We start from the raw sequence: 19,900 nt of genomic DNA on the forward strand, positions 1-19,900 counted from the left end.
ATTAATTGTTGATCACAAGTTTTATGGATAAAAAGTTTATCGGATGTCTGCTCATTAAAAAAAATATTTTTAAAATACATTTTGTCAAGTTAACCGATTTTTTCTCCTAATTATATAAAGTATTAAATATTTTCTAGAGCCTGTTCGAAACGCTAATCAATTATAATTCGACTTCAATAATTTGCGGGCTGTAAATTTTACTTATGCAGTGACGATTTACTATTTTAAATTGAAGAATGAATTTTAGTTGACACATTAAAATCAATAAATATTGCTAAATTTTCTGTAGCTCATTAGGTGTGTTTACATTTTTGTTACGCCTCAACTCTGCTTTGTCAAAAAAGATTGGCTGAAGTCACACAAACTGATTTTTTTTTTTTAATTTCTCAAATGAACTCAATTTCAAATGCGATCCATTTGTCATCGCAAAAAAAAAACAATCGTGCTTCAATCTTTTAAATTAATTCCCGACAATTGACTTCGAATCGCAATCCTGAAATACCCTAAAAAAAAGAAGTCAGAAATCTAAAACCAAACGACTGAGTTCACGGAGGTCAGTCAGACAATGAAATCCTTTCGGATATGATTCGAATGATTCGATCGATGACGACAATCCGAGCGAAGTATATATATAAAAACGCGGTGAAAGAATATATATATATATTAGAAGAATTTCAGTGGCAAGAGAATTGGAAACTCTGTCGGTAATAAAATTTACCTCCAACCTCGATCGCGAATAACAGCAAACTTCGTAGAGAACCGCACACATAAAAATCCATTGATTCTTTGGATTCTTTACTGTTTATTTGAGGGGTTATTTTTTCTGTCACTTGTCAAAGTGAATCATCGAGTGTATAACTATATTTTGTGATAGTGCAAAAAAACTGCCAGGATTACGAACTATTTTGCTATACTTAAAAAAGTTCATTTAATTACTTCAATTCTTATAGACAATATACAATGTTCCTAAAATTGTGGCAATAAAATCTATTCATCAGAACAAACAATAACATTAACGTCCTGATTGAATCGTTTTGAGGTTAAATTTCTCGCGTTGAACTAAATACGATAGCTAAAATGGATTTAGCAAAAATGTCAAACCAGAAGAAGCTTGAATTATGCAAATGGTATTTCAAAGGTATGTAATTTATTATGAAAAAGCGATTCAACAACCCTTGAGAGGCACAGTGACAAATCCACTGAACCAGATTTACTTGCTTTCATTGTGTTTCAATTTGAATATTTCTGTTAAAAAATAAAATAATTTGAAACATAAACTTTCTGAAAACAAGAGAGTCAGAACTACAATGTAAAACTCAAACGCTCGCTCTTACAGTATTGAGAAATCTCATAATCGTTTGTGCATTTTGATGTCAGTGCACCTCTCAGGGATTGAAAATAATGCATATTATTGTCGCAGGATAACACAGACTTGACTTTTTTTTTAGTGGGTTTCGCAATGTTGCCGTTCCTCTGGACAGTGAATGCTATCTGGTTCCTGAAGGAAGCTTTTGTGGTTCCACAATACGAAGAACAAAAACAAATACGAAAATGTAAAAACATGAACAAGCATTAAGGTTGCACATACAAGATAGACCCATTTGGAATTAAACATTCTTTCAAGTTTTAAAGTCAACAATCGTGTAGATAATGTTGAATTTTTCTATTTTCAAGTTGTATTCGTAGAGTTCAATAATATTGAGATTAAGTTTCAGAGGATCCCTTTTTCAATAATTTTTTGATGCATTCTATTTTTAGATCTATTTTTATTATTATTTTTTTTTCTTAGAATCTATTTTTTAGAACATACAATTAAAAACAGGATTGCAATTGACCACAGTTTTCATTTAGCATAAAATATTTCTGAAATGTATCAATCCAGTGTTTTTTAGGTTTTCGATAACAAAGAGATTGGTTTATAATGAAGTTGCATTTAAACACCACCTAACAACCAAAACTCCAGCTTAGCAAAATTCAAAAGAATGTAAAAAAAAATTGTTTTTACAGATGTAATATTTTCTGGGATAGGAGCAATGTTGTGGACAGCAGTATTTCTGGCATGGGTTATAACATTCCAAACTCAGCGAGCAGCTTGGGGAGAATTTGCAGATTCCATAAGTTACATATTCCCCGAAGGGAGTCCGTGAGCTTTATTGTTTCTACCGTCTGTAATTTATTTGGTTTATCATTAAAATAAAACATTTTTTATAAAAATAAGATTTATTTCCATGTATAGTATCCATATATTTCACATTGATACACGTATATTTGTTATTGAAAACAGGGAGACATCAAATAGTGGCACAAAATCGTCTATATGGACCACACAGCTCGACGTCTTTGTAGATACATTTTCAGATCTTTGTAAACCAGTCTGGATAAGAACTGTACGGACAAGAAATCATTTTACAATTAGTTGAATATTTTTTTTATTATAAAATTTTCAAGAATGAAATTTCATTGACGTACCAAGAGTGAAAATACATTGGCAGCCATCAACATGTAGAATACACTATGCCAATCCCTCCATCGGGAAACCAAACCAGCCAAAAGTGGCCCAACAGCAGCTCCAATGCTGCCTGTACCATCAATTATAGCAGTGACAGTCGCAAGAGCCTTCGAGTCATCGCCAAGACTCGGATGTGTACCGAGCTCAGCAGAAACCACAGTTGTTATAAGTGCGTAAGGACCATTGATTAATACACCACTGATCAACAACAATATCACATTAAGAGTCAGGCTGGAACTTCCCACCGCGTCATACAGAAATAACTGCAAATAAAATTTAATAGTTATATTCAAATTTCATATATTTACATACTATTTCTTTCAACTGAAAAGATGTTTAGTCAAAAACAGAAAAGGTACATGGTTGGTAATAATCAAATCGAACATGATTAATATGACTCTAACGAAATTATAATTTTTTTAAATCTCAACACATTATTCCACACCAAACCCACATATTCTTATAATTTTTATCATACTCCTAAGCAAGTTTAAATATTCTTATTAAAACGTATTTTGAACCATGAGCAAAAATTGAACCTGAAATATTTTTTCGAATTGTTCGACACTGCACAAAAATGTTAATTTAGGGTAAATAACGTTTTGAGAACTCGTTTAAAACTTTTCTAACAATATGTTTGGAAGTACGTAAAATTATCATTTCTGTTTTCGTTGTATGCGTACTTTCCACGTTATCGGAGTTCGTTAAACTTAGAAAACTGTAATTCGGAGAATTGGAGATCGTGAGAACTCGAGAGTAACTTCGGTCTTTCGTCACTTTGTCGTAGCCATCGAGTCGTGTGTCTGACCAGTTAATAAGCTATTTAATCATACTTCCAACTTGATTAAAAAAAAACCAATATGCTCCGTTATTGCAATTAATATTAATTACTTTCAATTTTTCGAATCGGGGAGCTTGGTCATGGCGAACATGAAGAAATGTGCCAGGGTTAAATAAATCTGGTTCGACTTATTGATAGCTGTTGATACAGATGTGAGCAAAAATCTCCTTATCGTTAAAGAACCTCGAGGATTTATTAGTATAAGTCAATGACAAGAAAAATCTGGTTGCAGTTCGAACTCGGCAATAATACTGTTGACACATTATCAGTGAACATTCACATAACGTTCGAATCATTACGATACGTTCGATTATCTTAATGAAACATAAACTTCGTAAAAACGGTTCTCATTGTCAGTCGAGCGTGATTCCGAGGAAATAATCGTAAAAATAAGAATTCAATGGCACGAGAGTTCCATAGTTGGAATGCGATAAAAATTATTTCCATTTTAAAAATGTTTTTCACTCATTGTAGCTGAGAGAAATGAGAAAAGCTTTGATGAATCTCCGTAATTAAAAAAGCTTAAAATTGAACGAAAATTTGTTATTTTCCAACTACGAATATTGCGAAATGACCAAATTCAAATGTCGTTTCGTGCTCTAATTTGTTTTTACCGTTGGAACTGTTGCTACGAGCATCACAGCGCACGTGGTAGCGCTCATGCCGCTCCAATCGGAAAGTATACCGGCCGCGATAGCGCCGGCTATACCGCCCACGTCGAACAGCGTCGAAACATCGGCGCTGAGTCTCGCCCCATAAGTAGCTGTGAAAAAACGGTAAGTTCGGTCAATGATTCGGTAAATTCGATTCAACGAATTATTAAAATAACGTTTACAGAAAAGCAGGTTATAGTGTTTACTAACTTGAGGCGCTAATGTAAAGTGGTAGCCAGTAAAGGAATGTATAGCTGACGAGTTTGGCAAAGAATAAGGACAGTGAATATTCAAGAACACCAGGAATTTTGATGGCACCGATGAATCCGATTGCTCTCTCGCCACTGGAGCTATGCAAATGCCGGTTCACCGATAACATTGGACTCGTTTCTGAACGCCCACTCGTTACATCCTTCAAGACGAAAGCAAAGGAGAAAGACAGAAAAACAATTCAATTAGAACAAGGTTTAAAGACAAAGTATCATTCAAAGCCTCCAATATTTCATCATTTTTTTTTAAATAATATTCAATATTATACCCAAGCGTTGTACTATTATCTAGTATAAATGACGATTAGTGATGAATACATACAAGATTTCCTGATGTATTCTTCTCAGTGTTACAAAGTACGGAATGAATTGTAAACAAATAGAAAAACAGTCAATGGTAATTGAAAGAGAATTCTCATGAACATGCTGACGAATAACTGATTTTAAGATTATTTTTTTCCAGTTGTTTTTTTTTTTACATTGAGATTTTTACGTGACAGATTTTGTGTAGAAATTTATTTTCGATCTGGACGAACAGATTTTTCTCCAAACTCTGATACTGATTTTGAATACGTACAATATGATCTTTTTTTTTTGATTCGCCATGTGGATTCTCTATTGGAACTGCACAAGCAGGATTATAACAAATTGATAGGAAATGAAGTAGAAAAAAATAAAAGAAACTAAATAGGTCATGCACTTACAAGGAGAGCGTCCTGTTGACGCCAGGCAGGGCGATGTATGACGCGCTACGTTCAGCAAACCAAATATTAAGGGAGATTATAATTATGTTTATGATTTTTTTTAGTATCACAACTGACAGTATTTCTATAAACTGCAAATACGCCGTACGTGCAAATTCGAGAAAACTGAGCTGGCTAATTGTATGACGAAAATGTCATGAAGCTGTTGCAGAAGCTGCAAATTGTATCAGGAAATGGTTTATGTACATGGTTTCCAAACGTAATCGAAAAAATGAAGTTTGCATCGAAATTAATTCTAATACTGAAGGTTTCGAGATTGAATAATCGTGGCAAAATGAAATACGTAAAGTGTAAATGGTGAACCACGATTGTGAAGAATAAATTGTGATTGAACATTTGGATCTATGGAACAACGATTGAGAGAAGAGATGAAATTTCTTTCATCTTTGTAATCATAATTTGCTTGATTTTTAGTGAAATTGGAGTGTATTTTTGATGCAATTATACATGTGCTCCGCGTACCGAGGATTGCATGCTCAATGTATGCCCGAACAATCCATTTTTTTTTTTTTTTAATGAAACTTCGGTTGCCCAGCAGTTTCGCTGGAAAGTCAGAAAAACTCACGTCCTCAGATCCGACAGGACCCGTCTCTGGATCATCGCCACCGCTCCCTTCATCCGAGCTGTTAGTAGCTTCGAGTTTACGATATTTGAGTGGACCCGGTGGCGCGCAACCAGCATCAAGAGGATGAGGAGCCAGCGTGAGAAATATCAAAAAGCCACAGAGGCCCATCACGACGCCAGGAACAATAAAACTCAAGCTCCAATCCGACTCGACGAATTCAGCGGCGATGAGCGTGCCAAGAATATTTCCCAAGGACGTGTGAGAATTCCAAACTCCGAAAATCAAACCACGCTTTCCTTTACCAAACCAATTACCCACTACCGTCACGACTCCAGGCCAGCCAGAAGTCTGGAAAATTCCACCGATTGCCTGTGGAAATAGAAAAAATATGCGTCACGATTACGTATGCGATGAAAAAAAATTTTTAAATATACCTTTTGTTGTAAGACTTGAAATTTTAGTAGATGTTAAGCCAGTCTTTTCTGACTAACCTGAATAACGATGAAGTACCAAAGATTATGAATATTGTAAGGTTTCGCTATTCCAAAGAGGTACGATGCAATACCAGAGCCAAGCATACCGAGAGCCAGGAAATATCGGAGATTCACTCTTTCGGCTACGAATCCACTGAGAATTTAAAGAAAAATATACGATTTTTAAATAAAAGTTACTTTCTTTTAAGCTCCTGCTCCTAATCGCTTACATCAAATTGTCACCTTAGGAACATTGCTGCTGCGTAAGCAAACAAAAAGGCTGAATCCAGGGTGCCTAGGAGAGCGGAAGCATCTTGAGTGTCTGCAAAACAAGGACAAACGCTTTAATAACTATGTTTATGAAAAATACATTTGATGAGATATGAATATGATTGAAGAATGAATATAAAAATGTACTGATTGTTCCTGATCAAGCCTCTGAAGTTTTAGCGAGTTCAAAAAATGGTACTGACTTTCTTGGAATAAAAACATCAAAAACAAAAAGATTCAATGACTGAATTTCTAAATAAATGATTAGCAATTAGTTTTCACCCTTTTCCACAAGTTAAACTACAAGGGGAATAGAACAAAGCCATATTTTTTTAACCAAATTGATTTGAATAGTTGTAAAAATACTTACCGAATGGTGACCAGTCGCACCAATTGTCACGATTGGTATCATCAATAATAATATCCGCAGGTGGTGCTAAAATACTGCAGTTTCTATTCAATACATTTTTCACAACGGAAATGGGTTTCCGAGTGAGATGGTAACACATATATGCGACATATGTGAGCGCAAGGATTCCACCACGATGCCAAGCCAATCGATTCATGCCTCTTTGGGGGCAACATTTTGAAGATATCCACTCTATCAAGGATAGACCCCAAGGTGTATCTCTCATCGGCAGGGACATTATTGAGTAGTAAAAAACGAGGAAATACAAACGAAAAGACTCTCACAAATATGTTACGTCTTAGGTTTAACAGGTACTTTTGTAAATTTTTGGTCACAACACCGAAAAAGTCTACTAAAGGTGAGTATCAATCACAAGTTCATGAGTATTTTTTTTTATGAAACATCGTTTCTGACGTTGCGATGGAAGAGTCACGTTTGCAACTATTTCATTTTTGTTCCACTGTAACATTAAAAAACGAAACACGACTTCACGGGTATTCCTCACACGGAATCACGAATGAATAGACACCAAAGAATGTAAAAATTGCCGAACGTTGCATTCTTATAGCGATAAACGAAGAAAATTTTTAAAGTCACGTTTGTTATATAAATTTTCGCTTAACCATGATTATCGGAACGTTAAAAATGCGATTGAACGAATTTAAAAGAGGAAGCACGTACTACGATAACGTGTCGTTGACGATGCAGTGCAGACCGTGGAAGAAAATTTTTTGATATTAAAACGAAACGACAGTGACACGTGTGGGAGAATCATAGAGACAAGATAAGACACAAGGTCGAACGAGTTTGTGCCTTTTTCCCGCTAAAACGACAGTTTTTCTGCAACATGTTGGACTGCTTTTGAGAATCGGGGGCTGAAACAGAACAACAAAATGATTCAGACACGCGCGTTGAGATCACAACTAACGATCGGTATCGCATTACCGAAGATAAAAATGATTTATTTGCGAGAAAAAGAATGGGTTACGCGGACAAAAGAATGCGATGAGACAAGATTTGTCATTTTAGTTTGTCTATGAGTAGTTCGACCTTCGGCACAAAGAATTACTCACTTTTTTGTAAATGTGTTTATATTCGCAGTCTCAAGGGCTTTCACAAAAAGTTTATCAGTAAAAAAACACTACAGAAAATGGAGGAACAAAATAAAAACGGTATTGAGAACGAAAAGGGATTACATAGACGCGTTGGTAGAGGAACGCCTCGAGCTGTACTGTGTTTTACACTCATATATTAGGATGTTAAAACCCGCCACGATATGCGAACGAACGTCACTTGAAACGTCAAAGGCAGTGAACATATGGAGCATACCAAGTGTATATAGGAATACACACATTGATCTGTTCATATAATCAGAAAGACAGTACTCAGTTTCATTGGGCTCGTGCGATTCGCCTTTTTGATAATGAGCTTCGAGTACAACAGAATATTTGCCCATCTGCTCTTAATGAGAGGGCAGCACGTTCCAGCCACGCTCCACGCTGTTGGGGATGCATGTGGTGCATGACCCAAAGTTTACACAGGCATTTTCGATTTAAGAAAAAACTCTCTAATAGCATTTTCAAACCCGCTTTGAACAAACGCACATGGAAATAATAAATTAATGAATTATTTCAAACGTCCATAATACTAAAACATTTATGCATTTAAAAAGTATGTTCAACGATATAAAACAAAATATTCCGAATATAAAAACTATCGGAAGTTCTTCATCCAGTCGTAACAGATGAAAAATTGATTAACTGATTAATTACAAGAAAATTTTATTACTCATCTTGAATTTGTATTATCAATGATAAAGAAATATTTAACCGAAATAAGAACACTCAAAATACGATCGGCGCGATATATGGCGCGTATATATATATATATTTACTTTAGCGACAAATTAATATTTTTCGTTTCCTTTAACGATAGGTTATATCAAAAAGCCAGAAACAGGAAAGATAATACTCGTGTATATATATACATTTGTAAATATGAACTCAATACTTAGAAGATATCGGGATCGTGAAATGCATATAAGTTTTAATCACGCAAATTTTTATCGGAAATACGCTTTTTGCAGACATCATGATGAGTAACCTTCTCTGAAGCAATGCATTTTGTCAGTTGTTCCTCCTGGTCATTCGCTCATTACAGTAAGCAAAAAAAAAGAAATTCTCGTTTTATTACTTGCGATTATATATGAACGACGAGTCTCGCACGTGCGGCAAAGTATTGGTAATTTTATTCACACAAAAACACGATACTACCACAAAGCCCTCCATCGCATCGAGTCTTCGAGGGCTTATCTCTCCCAAGTTGGCTCCATCTGTTCTCTCGTGAAACTCCGCCCCTCGTACACATCAAGTCAAAGTAGCCACATGTGCAACTGTCAATCTTCATTTTTGGGCACTACTCCGCAGCATACAAGCATGAGCTTGAAAGCCCATGAATTTCAAATTAAGAAATTATTTGAAAAAAAAAAAAACTTCAATCACAATCTGTATAAGGAATCTTTCGAGTTATTATATTAGCTTGCTGCCAAAAACGTAAGCAGCAGAACTATTTGGAGTTCTGAAATAAACGCGTAAACGATTATTCGAAGTATAAAAAAATGAATAACAGACCACAACAACAATTGAATTTTTACGTTTTATTTTCTCATATTCAATCAATATGTATTAATTATGAGTTCTAATTATTACTTAGTATATTTAAAAATCACAGTCTTAGTTGAAGAATTGACAGCAGAAAATACTATCTGTACTCTATTCATATAATAGTTTGTTTGTTTCTTCCTTTTTTTAGTTATCTTTAATATACATAGCTCATCTCTGCGTGTGTTAACCCGATAATGTGCGTATGTACATAAACACCGCGTGTATGTACATGGAGGCGTTTTCACGTGCATACAACTGATGAATGATTCGACGTTATGTTTCAACGTATACATATTTACAATTTCAATCTCGACGATTGCAGACGAGAGTCATTAATTATTTTATTTTTACTTTTCGATATTCGGTCTATATAAATTCTAGTCTGTTCGAATCTCCGCTTTTCACAAGTATGCTTATCAGTTTTTTTCACATATGCACAATTGTGCGTGATCGAAAGTATACGAATCTTTCTCATTCACATCACTGACAACGACGGTATAACGATTAATAAACAAAAAAATAATAATAATAATAATAATAATAACAAAAACAAAATTGAATAACCGGCATGTACAAATTCTACAAAAATCTCCGGGTAATAATAAATGGTTTTAAAAACTATTCTCGCCTTCTACAAACACTGTTTCCCTTCACAGCTTCATTTCATTTGAATTTTTGTAACATACTTTGAAAATTATTCCTAGCGAGAAATGAGATATTAATCGAAGGTACCGCGCACAGTTTCTCTCGTTTATCCTTCAATTTGATAACGCTTGGGCTCACAAAATCGTCCAATTTATCTCGTGATCTCTATCTCCGAATAATTAGTGACAAATATGAACAATATCGAAACTGAAAGAAAAATTTCTTGATAGAAATCTATAGTACAATTCTATTTACACAATTTTACGCTCCGCTTTCTCTCTCTCTCTCTCTCTTCTTTTCTCGCAGCTGCTCTCACAAAAGAGCATCGATAACTGACCGGGAAGATCAAAGGTATCAATCTCGATAATACCTACGTACTTCCGAACGAACGTAGCCGTGTCAAAGACACTTCATTTCATTCGGACGTTATTGGAATGTACACATTGTGCTTGTCTATAATACATAATTAATTTCCATCCAGTTGAATAACAACATCAACAACAAAACCACAATATTTTTTAATCGTTTAATCGAGTCGTTGAAAAATGACTCGGCGTTAATTTTTGAAAAATCCAACGACTTTCTTGCTATTTTTTTCTTTCCTAATTTTGTTTTTTTTACAAACTTAAATATTAGTCGAATTTTACTAATATATGAACGAGAAAGTAAATACAAACGTCATGTATGAACAACGCTGTTAAATGGAATATTTTGTTCGCCATATAAGACCTTTATAAGGCATCTAATACTCTCAAACATTATCACGTCCCACGGACGAGAAGCAAACGAAAGAAGAAAAAAAGAAGAGAAAATAATTGGTTCGCTTCATTAAGGTCACTCGACTTTGAAAAGAAATCGTAATTGTTCGGTGGCATCGCGATACTTTCACCAACGATCTGTCCTCTGTTATTCGTACATATACTTTTAACATGTTTTGCTTTAAGCTGTAGTTTTCTTCTAATAGAAAAAAATTGGACTCGTTTGGGATCGAATTTATACTTTTTTTTTTCGAAAAGATCTGATGGTGCAAACTGACATTCCATAATTTATAAGTGGCTGATTGTGACATATTTACAACTAAAGTTTACTACTTACACGATTAATGTTGTCGTTTTTTTCTTATTTTTTTTCCCCCCCGAGAAGCCGAAAAAACGCTTCCGCTACGTTCGAACAACGTATAAACATCGAATACTTCGGATATTGATAGAGAAGAAAGATAAAAAATGAATCAACGATAACGAAAACTACAACAATGCTTTTGTCAATTTGATATGAAAGATGTCGATCTTTGTTTCGAAATTTTCCTCGAGAGAATATCTCGCAAAAATCGTTATTAGTCTGGTATGGCTTTGACTGTTGACAAAGGCCTTGACGAGCGAGCAACGAGATAAGCGGACGAGGCGCATATTGGAAATCGATATCTTTATGTCGTGAATTAAAGATTGCAATTTACATAACCGCGTCATGGCACGTCGTTCGATCGATGAAAAATTATTGTAAATTAGTCAAAACCGTAATGAAACGTGATGTCTCGTTGTGGTCAATTAAAAGAAGTGACTAATTGAAGAAGGAAACATAAGAGACACGGAAAAATCTCTTGAAGATTGAGAAATAATGAAATCCACGATTTGATCCCGTCACGAACCTGATCCAGCAGGCTGAGAGTTTGGGAACAGGTTCGTGGTTCGAAGAACCGATCGAAAAGCGAAGAAAATCCTAAGAATTCATCGAGAGATAATCTCCGCATTGAAAAAGTACAGAAAGAAAGAAGAGAGAAAATGGGGCATTCCGAAAGTAACAGAAGGGAAAAAAGGAATTCAAATCTGCCAATACACTAAACGTCGCACATACGAATATGATACAAGTGGTTCAAATGAACACGTACTCAACGCACCACATGTATAATAATTATAGTATGCAACATGCACGATGCAATACTGTAGTTCGGGATCGATGTCATAGACACCGAGGAATGTAATAATAGCGCAAATTTTAATATAACGTATGAGCGAAAAAAGAATGAAGAAAGGAAGAGGAAGAAAAAAAACGACGTTATTTCGATCGGGATAGCGACGACGAGAAATGAAATTTCGACCGTTGACTCTTGTCAAACGGTGATACAGGATATGAGCTGTTGGCAAAGTTGACTGTATTGCACCTGATCGCCGCTTATTCTCCGCATTTTTATGCCCTTTACCTCCCTCTCCTCGGATTCGCAAACCCGCAACTCAATCTGTACGCCACCGGGATACTCCAAGCTCAGACCACCGCCTTCAACCTCTTCACGAGAAAATATGAAACCCTTGGGCGGTGCTCTCATGTCAATTATTTGTTTGACACGACCGAGTATCGTCTCGGAATTAAGGCGACTCGATTCATCCGAAAGCGTAACTTCGACCTCCGTTGGTATCGGTGAACAAAGAGGCCTACCGATTCCTCTCGTAATACTCGGCCTCGAAGGATCGTATGGCTCGGATATTATGAAACTCGGCAGTGGACTATAGTGAGTGAGCACGTCCTCTAGTGAGTCGAGCGAAGGCGATGGCGAAGGCGAACAACCGATAAGGGTCACTTGACCTCCGAGGACATCCGTTACCGATATTTGAGGTGGTACCTAAAGTATTTCAATTTTTTAATCTCAACAAGTTTTCGTCAATTATGTTTTTGGAAAATTCACAGAGTCGATTTAAAAGTCTTAAAAATGGGCTTTTTTGGGTCCTAAAGAATATTACGGTTTGAAAAAATCCTAGAAGGTCATACGCTGTGAAAACTCTTTTTATTTCCAGTTGGGAGCAAAAAATAATAGTGGAAGGGCAATATCTTTCAAAATGAATAAATGACTTTCATTTTACAGGGATTTTTTTACCTCGTAAGGGTGCACAGACCCCTTGGACAATTTTCATCTGTCCCTTTTTTTTAATTTTCTATGTCTTTAAATGAAAACTTGCAAATGTCACAGACAATTTTTTTCCATACCACAAAATGTGACAATTCGTTAGAATTAAACAACCCCAGGAGAAAAGTTCAATAAAATTTTAGAGGGGAGATGGCTCAATTTTCAGAATCTAAAGTTTGCTTGGAAGTTCAGCGTTGATCGCTAAAAAATTATTATATTGAATCGTCAGCTACACCCAAAAATCGATCCAAATTTTTACTGAGTTCTACTTACCCTTGGTATATCAACCGGATGTTCTTCTTGGATCATATCTAGAGCTGGACTATTACTCGGTGAGTAACTTACTGGTGTAGTCGCAGGTGATCGATGATGACGCAACGGGCTGAGATCAAGAGGAGCAGAGGGTGGCTGCGTCGGCGTTCCATGGACAATACTGCCCTGGACCGAAGTGGTCGTCAAACCGCTGAGGCCTATGAAGAAAATATCGAATTAATTTCACTTTCACGGTCCAGATAACTGGCTTGAAAAATTTTTTCAGAGTTTTCATCCTAAGGCTCCGAGCTTTTTTCTGCTCTGCCGATGATTTATTTGACCAAAAAATAAAATTACCTTGAGTAATAGCAGCGACTCCTCTCTCGTGAACAGGGGAGCCAGGAATACTGGCAGGACTGTGAGACGGTGAAGCAAGTCTTTGGAGTTGTTGATATTCCTGTTGCAGGGCTTGTATGCCAGGTCCAGGTGGACAGGAGCCTTCGGAGGCTCTCCGGACAGGTGAATATCTTTCAGTAGCCACGTGAATACTGGGCTCTTTGTAAGATTCCCTACTGCCAGCTGTGAACGACGAGACAGAAAAAAGGCACAGCTCATGAGCGTTTTCAAGTTTGTAAATAAAAACAAAAATGTGGCAAGATGAATTTTAGAGATTTTCTCGAAAACGGCGAAGCTCTTTTAATGTAAGCGAATATATTAAACACACGCACAAATACTAAAAGGTGTATTCGTGAAAAAAACACACACACACACAAAACCATAAATGATTGATTTTTCATTGATTTGCAAGTGCTCAGTGTTTTTCGTTTGTTCTTTCGTGGATGATACGTGAGTGCAAGAATTTACCAACGCCGGTGGGATACAGAGAGGCTTTCCTGTGATGAGGAAGTGAGGTTGGCCCACGTAGATGTGTCGGCAGCAGTCTCGAAGGCAGGTACGCTCTATTCATCCTAGCTTCCACTTCCATGACCAATTCCGGATTTATAACTACATGCATTGTACCGAACCAACGAGGGCAACGGCCGTGCAGCCGCCACAACAAAACCATGCAAAATCAGACCAAAAAAAAAGAGAAAACAAAAAACCAAATAAAAGAAAGTACAACATGAAAAAAACAAATCAACCAGAGAGTTGTGATGAACGCTACGAATCGAACGACGTTCTTTTCGCGTGACGGGCGCACCTGGACCGCTGTATCTCGCTTTTATTCACACTTTTTACCGATAGCTGACGAAGCTTCTCTAATTTTATATCTCAAACATCAATTAATAGGATTATATACACTTGTGTATGACGATTATAATATACAATGAATAATTAGAGCGTGTGGTGGCGAAACAATAAATGAAGCGTGGTGCAACCATCGATATTCAAGCGTCATGCGAGACACAACGTCTCGCACCGGTTTATGATTCGTTATGAAATAATGTAATAATGATTCGTAAATCTCAACTCCAATTGTACCATCAAATTTTACAATGTACGACTATACGACCGTCAACGGGGTGTCTAATACTTTTTTTCATTAGTTTAAACGATTCAACATCTTTTTGTAGAGATGTTGAAGAGATTTGGTAGCAAACGATCGTTCAAGCATGATCAATACTCACTGTTTCGTTTAATTTCAATTTTGCTACTTAGCATTTCGAATTAAATTTGAATAAATTTGGATCTTGGATTTTGGATTTTCAGTGAGTAATTTTCGTTATTTACAATAGTAATCGAAGTTTGAACTCGAGCCATCCTGTATTCGATCCACTAAACTTTTAAGTGAGAAACGTGTGTCATTTATAGTTGAACTCGTTTATACTACAAGTTCTAATTTCACGGAATATCATATTTCAAAAGATGATTGAACTTTTATTAAACACCCACTTTTGTACTGTGTATTTAAAAATAAAAATCAAATAATAGAAGAATATACAACAAAAGCTTATTCGTGGCATTGCTACAAATTCGCAAATGATTGAAAAAAAAAACACTAATCACAAAGGCGCAGAAGGGCAAGATAACACGCATAAGTGCAGTGACATGTACCTGGACGCTGCATCACCGCTGTCAAACCACTGCGTCTTCTTCTGTCACTTCCTCCTGTCGAACTTGTACTACTTCCACCGCTGCTATCTGCACTGCCACCGCCTGCTCCGACACTTAAAGTCTGAGAGCATTGTCCCATCGTTGGACTACCACCCTGTAAATGTAGATAAATTTTAATGGTGACAAAGTAGACGAATTCACTCTTTGGAGAAAATAAATCAGGAGTACATAAATCGCACGGGTTGGTCTACGAATTTTTCAATGTTTCAATAAAATTATCTTAGAAATTCAATCGTAAAATGAGAAAAAGAACAACAGGAAACGTTGATGTTCCTCGTTGGTGAAGAAAAAATATTTCTCCAATACTGACGAAATTATTTTCCCCCAAGGTCGGATTACGGAAATTGGGGAAATTCAATATCGGAGGAATTTGTTTTTCGTAATATTCAAAAAATGTAAACTTCACAGGGATGAAAAGAAAAAACGTACAGCTTGTAAGTGTTCTCTGCTTCCGGGTTGACTCCAACCGCTTTCGTCGCAATTTCCGCTACCACTGCCATGTTGTTGTTGGTAATAAACGTGGAGATTAGCCCCGCCATCCGAAGCTCTTCTTCCAAAACTACCTGTTGGTACAAATTAGTCGGGTCAGAGCTACTCAATTAAAAAAAAAAAAAAAAAAAAACCAAAACGATGGAATAAACAAAAACTCACTGGCTCCCATGACCGTGGGCGGTTTAAGCAGGTGTTGATCCTTTATTTGGAAATTTTGTGGAGGTTGATGTTGCACCAGAGGAAGATTGAGGGGGAGATTCGTATGTGGCAACATTTGTGGATCGACGTTGGACGCCATCATAGGTATACCGAGGGAATTGGGATAACCGGTTGGATAATTGCAGGTGTAAGGATAAGGAGGAGAGGGTTGATGGGCCGAATCACCCGGCCCAACAGTGTGTCTTCTCGTCGCATGGTAAGGCGTTCCTGGTGGCAATTGCAAACCAGTTCTATCATCCGATTCCGCTTCTGTTTCTCCAAACTATGTTCCGAGAATTATAAACAAAACAAAATTATTTTTTGAGCACAGAATTTTTCTTGTATGCAATAGTAAGATTTAACTGTGCACCGTTCAATTTGCATTTGTAAATTTCTCATTGATGAATGAGAATTTGAATCAATTCGTTTGAAATGTTCAACCGGAAATGCAATATTTCGTTGGAAATAACTGGACTATTACAGTTTTCTGTTGTGACAATTTAGTTTAAAAAACTTTGGTCAAATCACCTTCTCCAATTGATGTGCACCATCAGGCATATAATCTCCTGGTATATTTTGAATGCTTGGTAACGTCGGCATTGTCGTCTCAAGACGATCCGCTAATAAATGATATATCGCTGAGACGTGATCAAATGCATTTCCCTGTACAGCATTGAGTAGAGTATCGGCACTGAGACCCGGCAGCCTCAACATGTTTTCTATTACTACTTGATTGAGCTGTGGTGAGTGAGGCGCTTCTGGACTGCACCTAAAATTCCCACAATGCATCAACTCATTTTTTTTCTGTTATACAATTCGGCTTTGAAGAAATTGGGAAAATTTTTTTTGCCATGTCTAGAGAACGTGTATAATGAATGAACCAATAAAATATCGTCTGAATGAAAGTTTTTAGGGATTGACGGATTACCAGATTCATAAAATCCAGTCGAGCTGTAAAGGTAACATGATTCGTTATGTAAAAATCAATAAAAAATACAAAGGAATAGGACAAATAGGTTTCTTGTCATTTTTACTTTGATACCAACCCTCCGGGTTCTGGTTCCGTAATTCCGTCCCCTCCCATCCACGGATGTGCGAGAATTTGTGATATGCTCAGTCTACGCTCTGGTTCAACGACCAACATGTGCCTTATCAGTTTTTCGCATTCTATATAACAATTTATTGAAAAATGTATTGGCTGTACAATTTTTTCTCACCAATAGTGGCAATTGAAGATAAGAAAAAAATGGCGTAATAACAGGAAAACCGACCTGCAGACATGAAGAATGGTATCCTAAATTTTCCGGATATTACAACCGAGCGAAGTAATTGCATCGTTGGTCCATCGAATGGCAGTGCTCCACAAACTAATACATACAAGACCACGCCAAGGCTCTGTAACAATGTTGTACCGGCCAAACGCCAACTTCAATTACTCAATTGTTCCACCAAACTCCCATGGATCTTTCGTCAGGATAAAGCACTGGATGAAGGATTATGAGATGGGGCTTCTTAGGAGGACAAACTGGATAGCATTTGCCTCTGGTAGGTTGCAGGATTTTCGAAATTAACGGAAATAAAATGAAGCAAAAGAAAGTAATCGGAAACAAAAATATCGATATCAAGTTTTTTCGAAACATACCCAAACGTCCGTGCGTGGACCGTCGTAATGTTTTCCCTCAAAGATTTCTGGTGCTGCATAAGGCGGTGAACCGCACCAAGTACTCAAAGGTACCCCTGGCGTATATTTGTTACTGAATCCAAAATCTGCAAGCTTTATATTATTGTCCGCGTCGAGCAGTAAATTTTCAGCCTGAAACAAATATTTTTTTTGCAATTGTTAGATATAATAATGACGTTGAATATTGCTAGTAGAAATTGATCTGAAGAAGGTCGAATCAATTGATGATGAATATAAAACAAATCAACAGAGGTTCTTTTTAAATGAGTAATATCATTTCATCACATACGATATTATAAGAGAGTAAAAAAGACTATATATAAATTGATTGCTGCTCAAGAGGAAATAATATTCTATTTTTTTTCATTCTCTCAAAACTGAAATTTATTTTGAGAAAACGAAATTGGAATACAATTCGTATGAACATAAATCCACAATATAACATATTCTCATTCATTCTCAGAAGTAACAAAACGCTTACAACAAAAAAATTGTCCAAATTTAAGTATATGTGAATGGAAATCACTAGATGATTCTATTATACACCAAAAAATTGAGTAGAATAATATAATATAAAAGATAGAATTTTTTTTTATCAAAAAACATGATTTTCACAGCATTCGAGAAATGCTTCATTATATCTTTGAACAGAACTCAAACAAAAAAAATAGAAATGGAAACACAAAATGGCATTGGATAAGCAGAAATATTATGTAAAGATTTGCAAGGTTAAACTACAAGCGTATTTTTTTTTTTTCAAGGTACTAAAATTCCACAAATTCTGATCGAGACTCGAAAGAAAAAAAATAGTAAAAAGTAGTTTTAGGTATACATTTAATCGGGAGAAAGTAAAACTTTACAAACTCAAACAAAATTAATGCTGATGAAAAAAATAGATTCTCTACCTTAAGATCTCGATGAACAACTCCGTGTTGATGAAGATACCGAACAGCCAGAACAATTTGATGAAATATTCGTCTGGCCTCAGGTTCAGCCATTCTGCCATTCCTGACAAGATGATCAAATATTTCCCCACCGGGTGCGTACTCCGTAACAAGATAAATCATTTTCTCAGTCTCCATAACTTGATAGAGCCTGATTATGTGGGGATGTCGCAGCCTCTTCATAATGTGCACTTCGCGAAATATTTTTGCCAAATTTTCCTCACTAAGTTTGGTTTTGTCTATTATTTTTATAGCCACCTGGAGAACGAAAGAAAGTTGTTTTTTTTTTTTCGAAATACAAGTTCTGTTTGGAATCGAAGTAATCAGTCTCCCAGCCATACGAAAAATTCGGAGCGAGATGTAAAAAGAAGTAGAGGATTACGAAAACAGATTAATCCAAATACAAGGTGATATTTGTTTGGAGAACGTGCAAACAATTTTTCTACATGCTCTATATAGTCAGACAGTTTGTGACGTCGACACAATGTTCGTAGCGCTAAAATTTCCGTGGCTCTTTAAACACGTATATATACATACGTGTATGGTCACGGATAATTGCGGGAGAACTCGGCGGAAAGTTTGCGAAATTTCGGAATGATTTAAATTTACGGAACAACATAATGTACGTAACACATGTGACTGAAAGAGTCACGAGACAGCGGGAAAAAATTACTCAGAATCGGAGTGTTTAGGTTTTCCGAAAAACTTTGTCGACAGTTGCTTACAACCGGTGAGCGTGTGACAGTCCGTGCTAATGAATCGTCTATCTCGGATTGACAGAGATACACAAAATAGCAATTTCTCTAGAGATTTTACGATCAAAAAAACTCGCATTATAATGTAACGTGACGTGAGATTTTTGCAATTGATTCGTGGGGGTGATGATGAACGAGAAAGGTACTTAAAACGTCGCGTGAAAAGATCAAGAAAAATCGGGTTTTACCTTAGATTTCGTAACAACATGCGTGGCCATTTTGACTACGGCAAAATTTCCTTTGCCGATTGTCTTCTCCAATTCGTAATATCCGACGCGTATAAGTTTGTTGACGGAAAATTGCTGCGAAACCTCATTGTGCGACGTCGTCGCGGATGCCATTTTTTTAATCACTTGACTCGCTCGACCCGTTGCCAATCATCTACTGGGCTTTAGTACTCACTTACCACCAACAGAGGCGTACCGAACGGTCCTCCACTTAGTTAGCGTGCTCACCAACAGAGAGCCGCATCTTGATGAAAGCCCGGCAAATTCAAACTCGCATCT

General features: G+C 36.4%; 3 protein-coding genes across 5 annotated transcripts; 1 reads left to right on the forward strand and 2 right to left on the reverse strand.

Annotated features, from left to right (window-relative positions):
• The first annotated feature begins 761 nt into the window (after window positions 1–761).
• On the forward strand, window positions 762–2,217 carry pen-2 (presenilin enhancer). Its single transcript, XM_043415502.1, has 3 exons — window positions 762–1,138; window positions 1,449–1,553; window positions 2,008–2,217. Exons 1-3 carry the CDS (start codon window positions 1,078–1,080, stop codon window positions 2,145–2,147), a joined length of 306 nt encoding a protein of 101 aa, XP_043271437.1. The 5' UTR covers window positions 762–1,077; the 3' UTR covers window positions 2,148–2,217.
• Window positions 2,202–8,107, reverse strand: MFS16 (major facilitator superfamily transporter 16). Of its 2 annotated transcripts, XM_043415472.1 has the most exons (11): window positions 7,827–8,107; window positions 7,435–7,628; window positions 6,715–7,213; window positions 6,318–6,396; window positions 6,093–6,228; window positions 5,602–5,970; window positions 4,977–5,021; window positions 4,214–4,415; window positions 3,965–4,113; window positions 2,470–2,772; window positions 2,202–2,385 (listed from the first exon to the last, which is right to left on the reverse strand). In XM_043415472.1, the coding sequence occupies exons 3-11, from the start codon at window positions 6,989–6,991 to the stop codon at window positions 2,314–2,316; spliced, it is 1,632 nt and encodes a 543-aa protein (XP_043271407.1). In that variant the 5' UTR covers window positions 6,992–7,213; window positions 7,435–7,628; window positions 7,827–8,107; the 3' UTR covers window positions 2,202–2,313. The 2 variants fall into 2 exon arrangements, with proteins under 2 accessions (XP_043271407.1, XP_043271416.1); XM_043415481.1 differs by lacking the exon at window positions 4,977–5,021 and having other exon boundaries at window positions 6,715–7,628; window positions 7,827–8,099.
• A 1,287-nt stretch (window positions 8,108–9,394) lies between these two features.
• LOC122418865 (serine/threonine-protein kinase SIK3-like) lies at window positions 9,395–19,783 on the reverse strand. 2 transcript variants are annotated; one of them, XM_043432948.1, is made up of 13 exons: window positions 19,583–19,783; window positions 18,601–18,897; window positions 17,657–17,827; window positions 17,286–17,409; window positions 17,061–17,181; window positions 16,543–16,783; window positions 15,976–16,297; window positions 15,754–15,887; window positions 15,265–15,418; window positions 14,074–14,214; window positions 13,567–13,788; window positions 13,231–13,427; window positions 9,395–12,675 (listed from the first exon to the last, which is right to left on the reverse strand). In XM_043432948.1, the coding sequence occupies exons 1-13, from the start codon at window positions 19,733–19,735 to the stop codon at window positions 12,169–12,171; spliced, it is 2,784 nt and encodes a 927-aa protein (XP_043288883.1). In that variant the 5' UTR covers window positions 19,736–19,783; the 3' UTR covers window positions 9,395–12,168. The 2 variants fall into 2 exon arrangements, with proteins under 2 accessions (XP_043288883.1, XP_043288884.1); XM_043432949.1 differs by lacking the exon at window positions 14,074–14,214.
• Between the last annotated feature and the right edge of the window lie 117 nt (window positions 19,784–19,900).

Source organism: Venturia canescens, chromosome 1 (assembly GCF_019457755.1).
Source record: "Venturia canescens isolate UGA chromosome 1, ASM1945775v1, whole genome shotgun sequence".
Lineage (NCBI taxonomy): Eukaryota > Metazoa > Arthropoda > Insecta > Hymenoptera > Ichneumonidae > Venturia > Venturia canescens.

Coding starts and splice junctions, on each gene's coding strand:
- pen-2 (XM_043415502.1), top strand. CDS start 1,078: ATGGATTTAGCAAAAATGTCAAACCAGAAGAAGCTTGAATTATGCAAA. Junction 1,139..1,448: donor ATGCAAATGGTATTTCAAAG/GTATGTAATTTA, acceptor CTTTTTTTTTAG/TGGGTTTCGCAATGTTGCCG. Junction 1,554..2,007: donor ACAAAAACAAATACGAAAAT/GTAAAAACATGA, acceptor TTGTTTTTACAG/ATGTAATATTTTCTGGGATA.
- MFS16 (XM_043415472.1), bottom strand. CDS start 6,991: ATGTCCCTGCCGATGAGAGATACACCTTGGGGTCTATCCTTGATAGAG. Junction 6,229..6,317: donor GCAGCAGCAATGTTCCTAAG/GTGACAATTTGA, acceptor TTAAATTCTCAG/TGGATTCGTAGCCGAAAGAG. Junction 5,022..5,601: donor GTCCTGTCGGATCTGAGGAC/GTGAGTTTTTCT, acceptor TGCTGAACGTAG/CGCGTCATACATCGCCCTGC.
- LOC122418865 (XM_043432948.1), bottom strand. CDS start 19,735: ATGGCATCCGCGACGACGTCGCACAATGAGGTTTCGCAGCAATTTTCC. Junction 17,828..18,600: donor TTGTTCATCGAGATCTTAAG/GTAGAGAATCTA, acceptor TATTTGTTTCAG/GCTGAAAATTTACTGCTCGA. Junction 13,428..13,566: donor AGTCGCTGCTATTACTCAAG/GTAATTTTATTT, acceptor TTTTCTTCATAG/GCCTCAGCGGTTTGACGACC.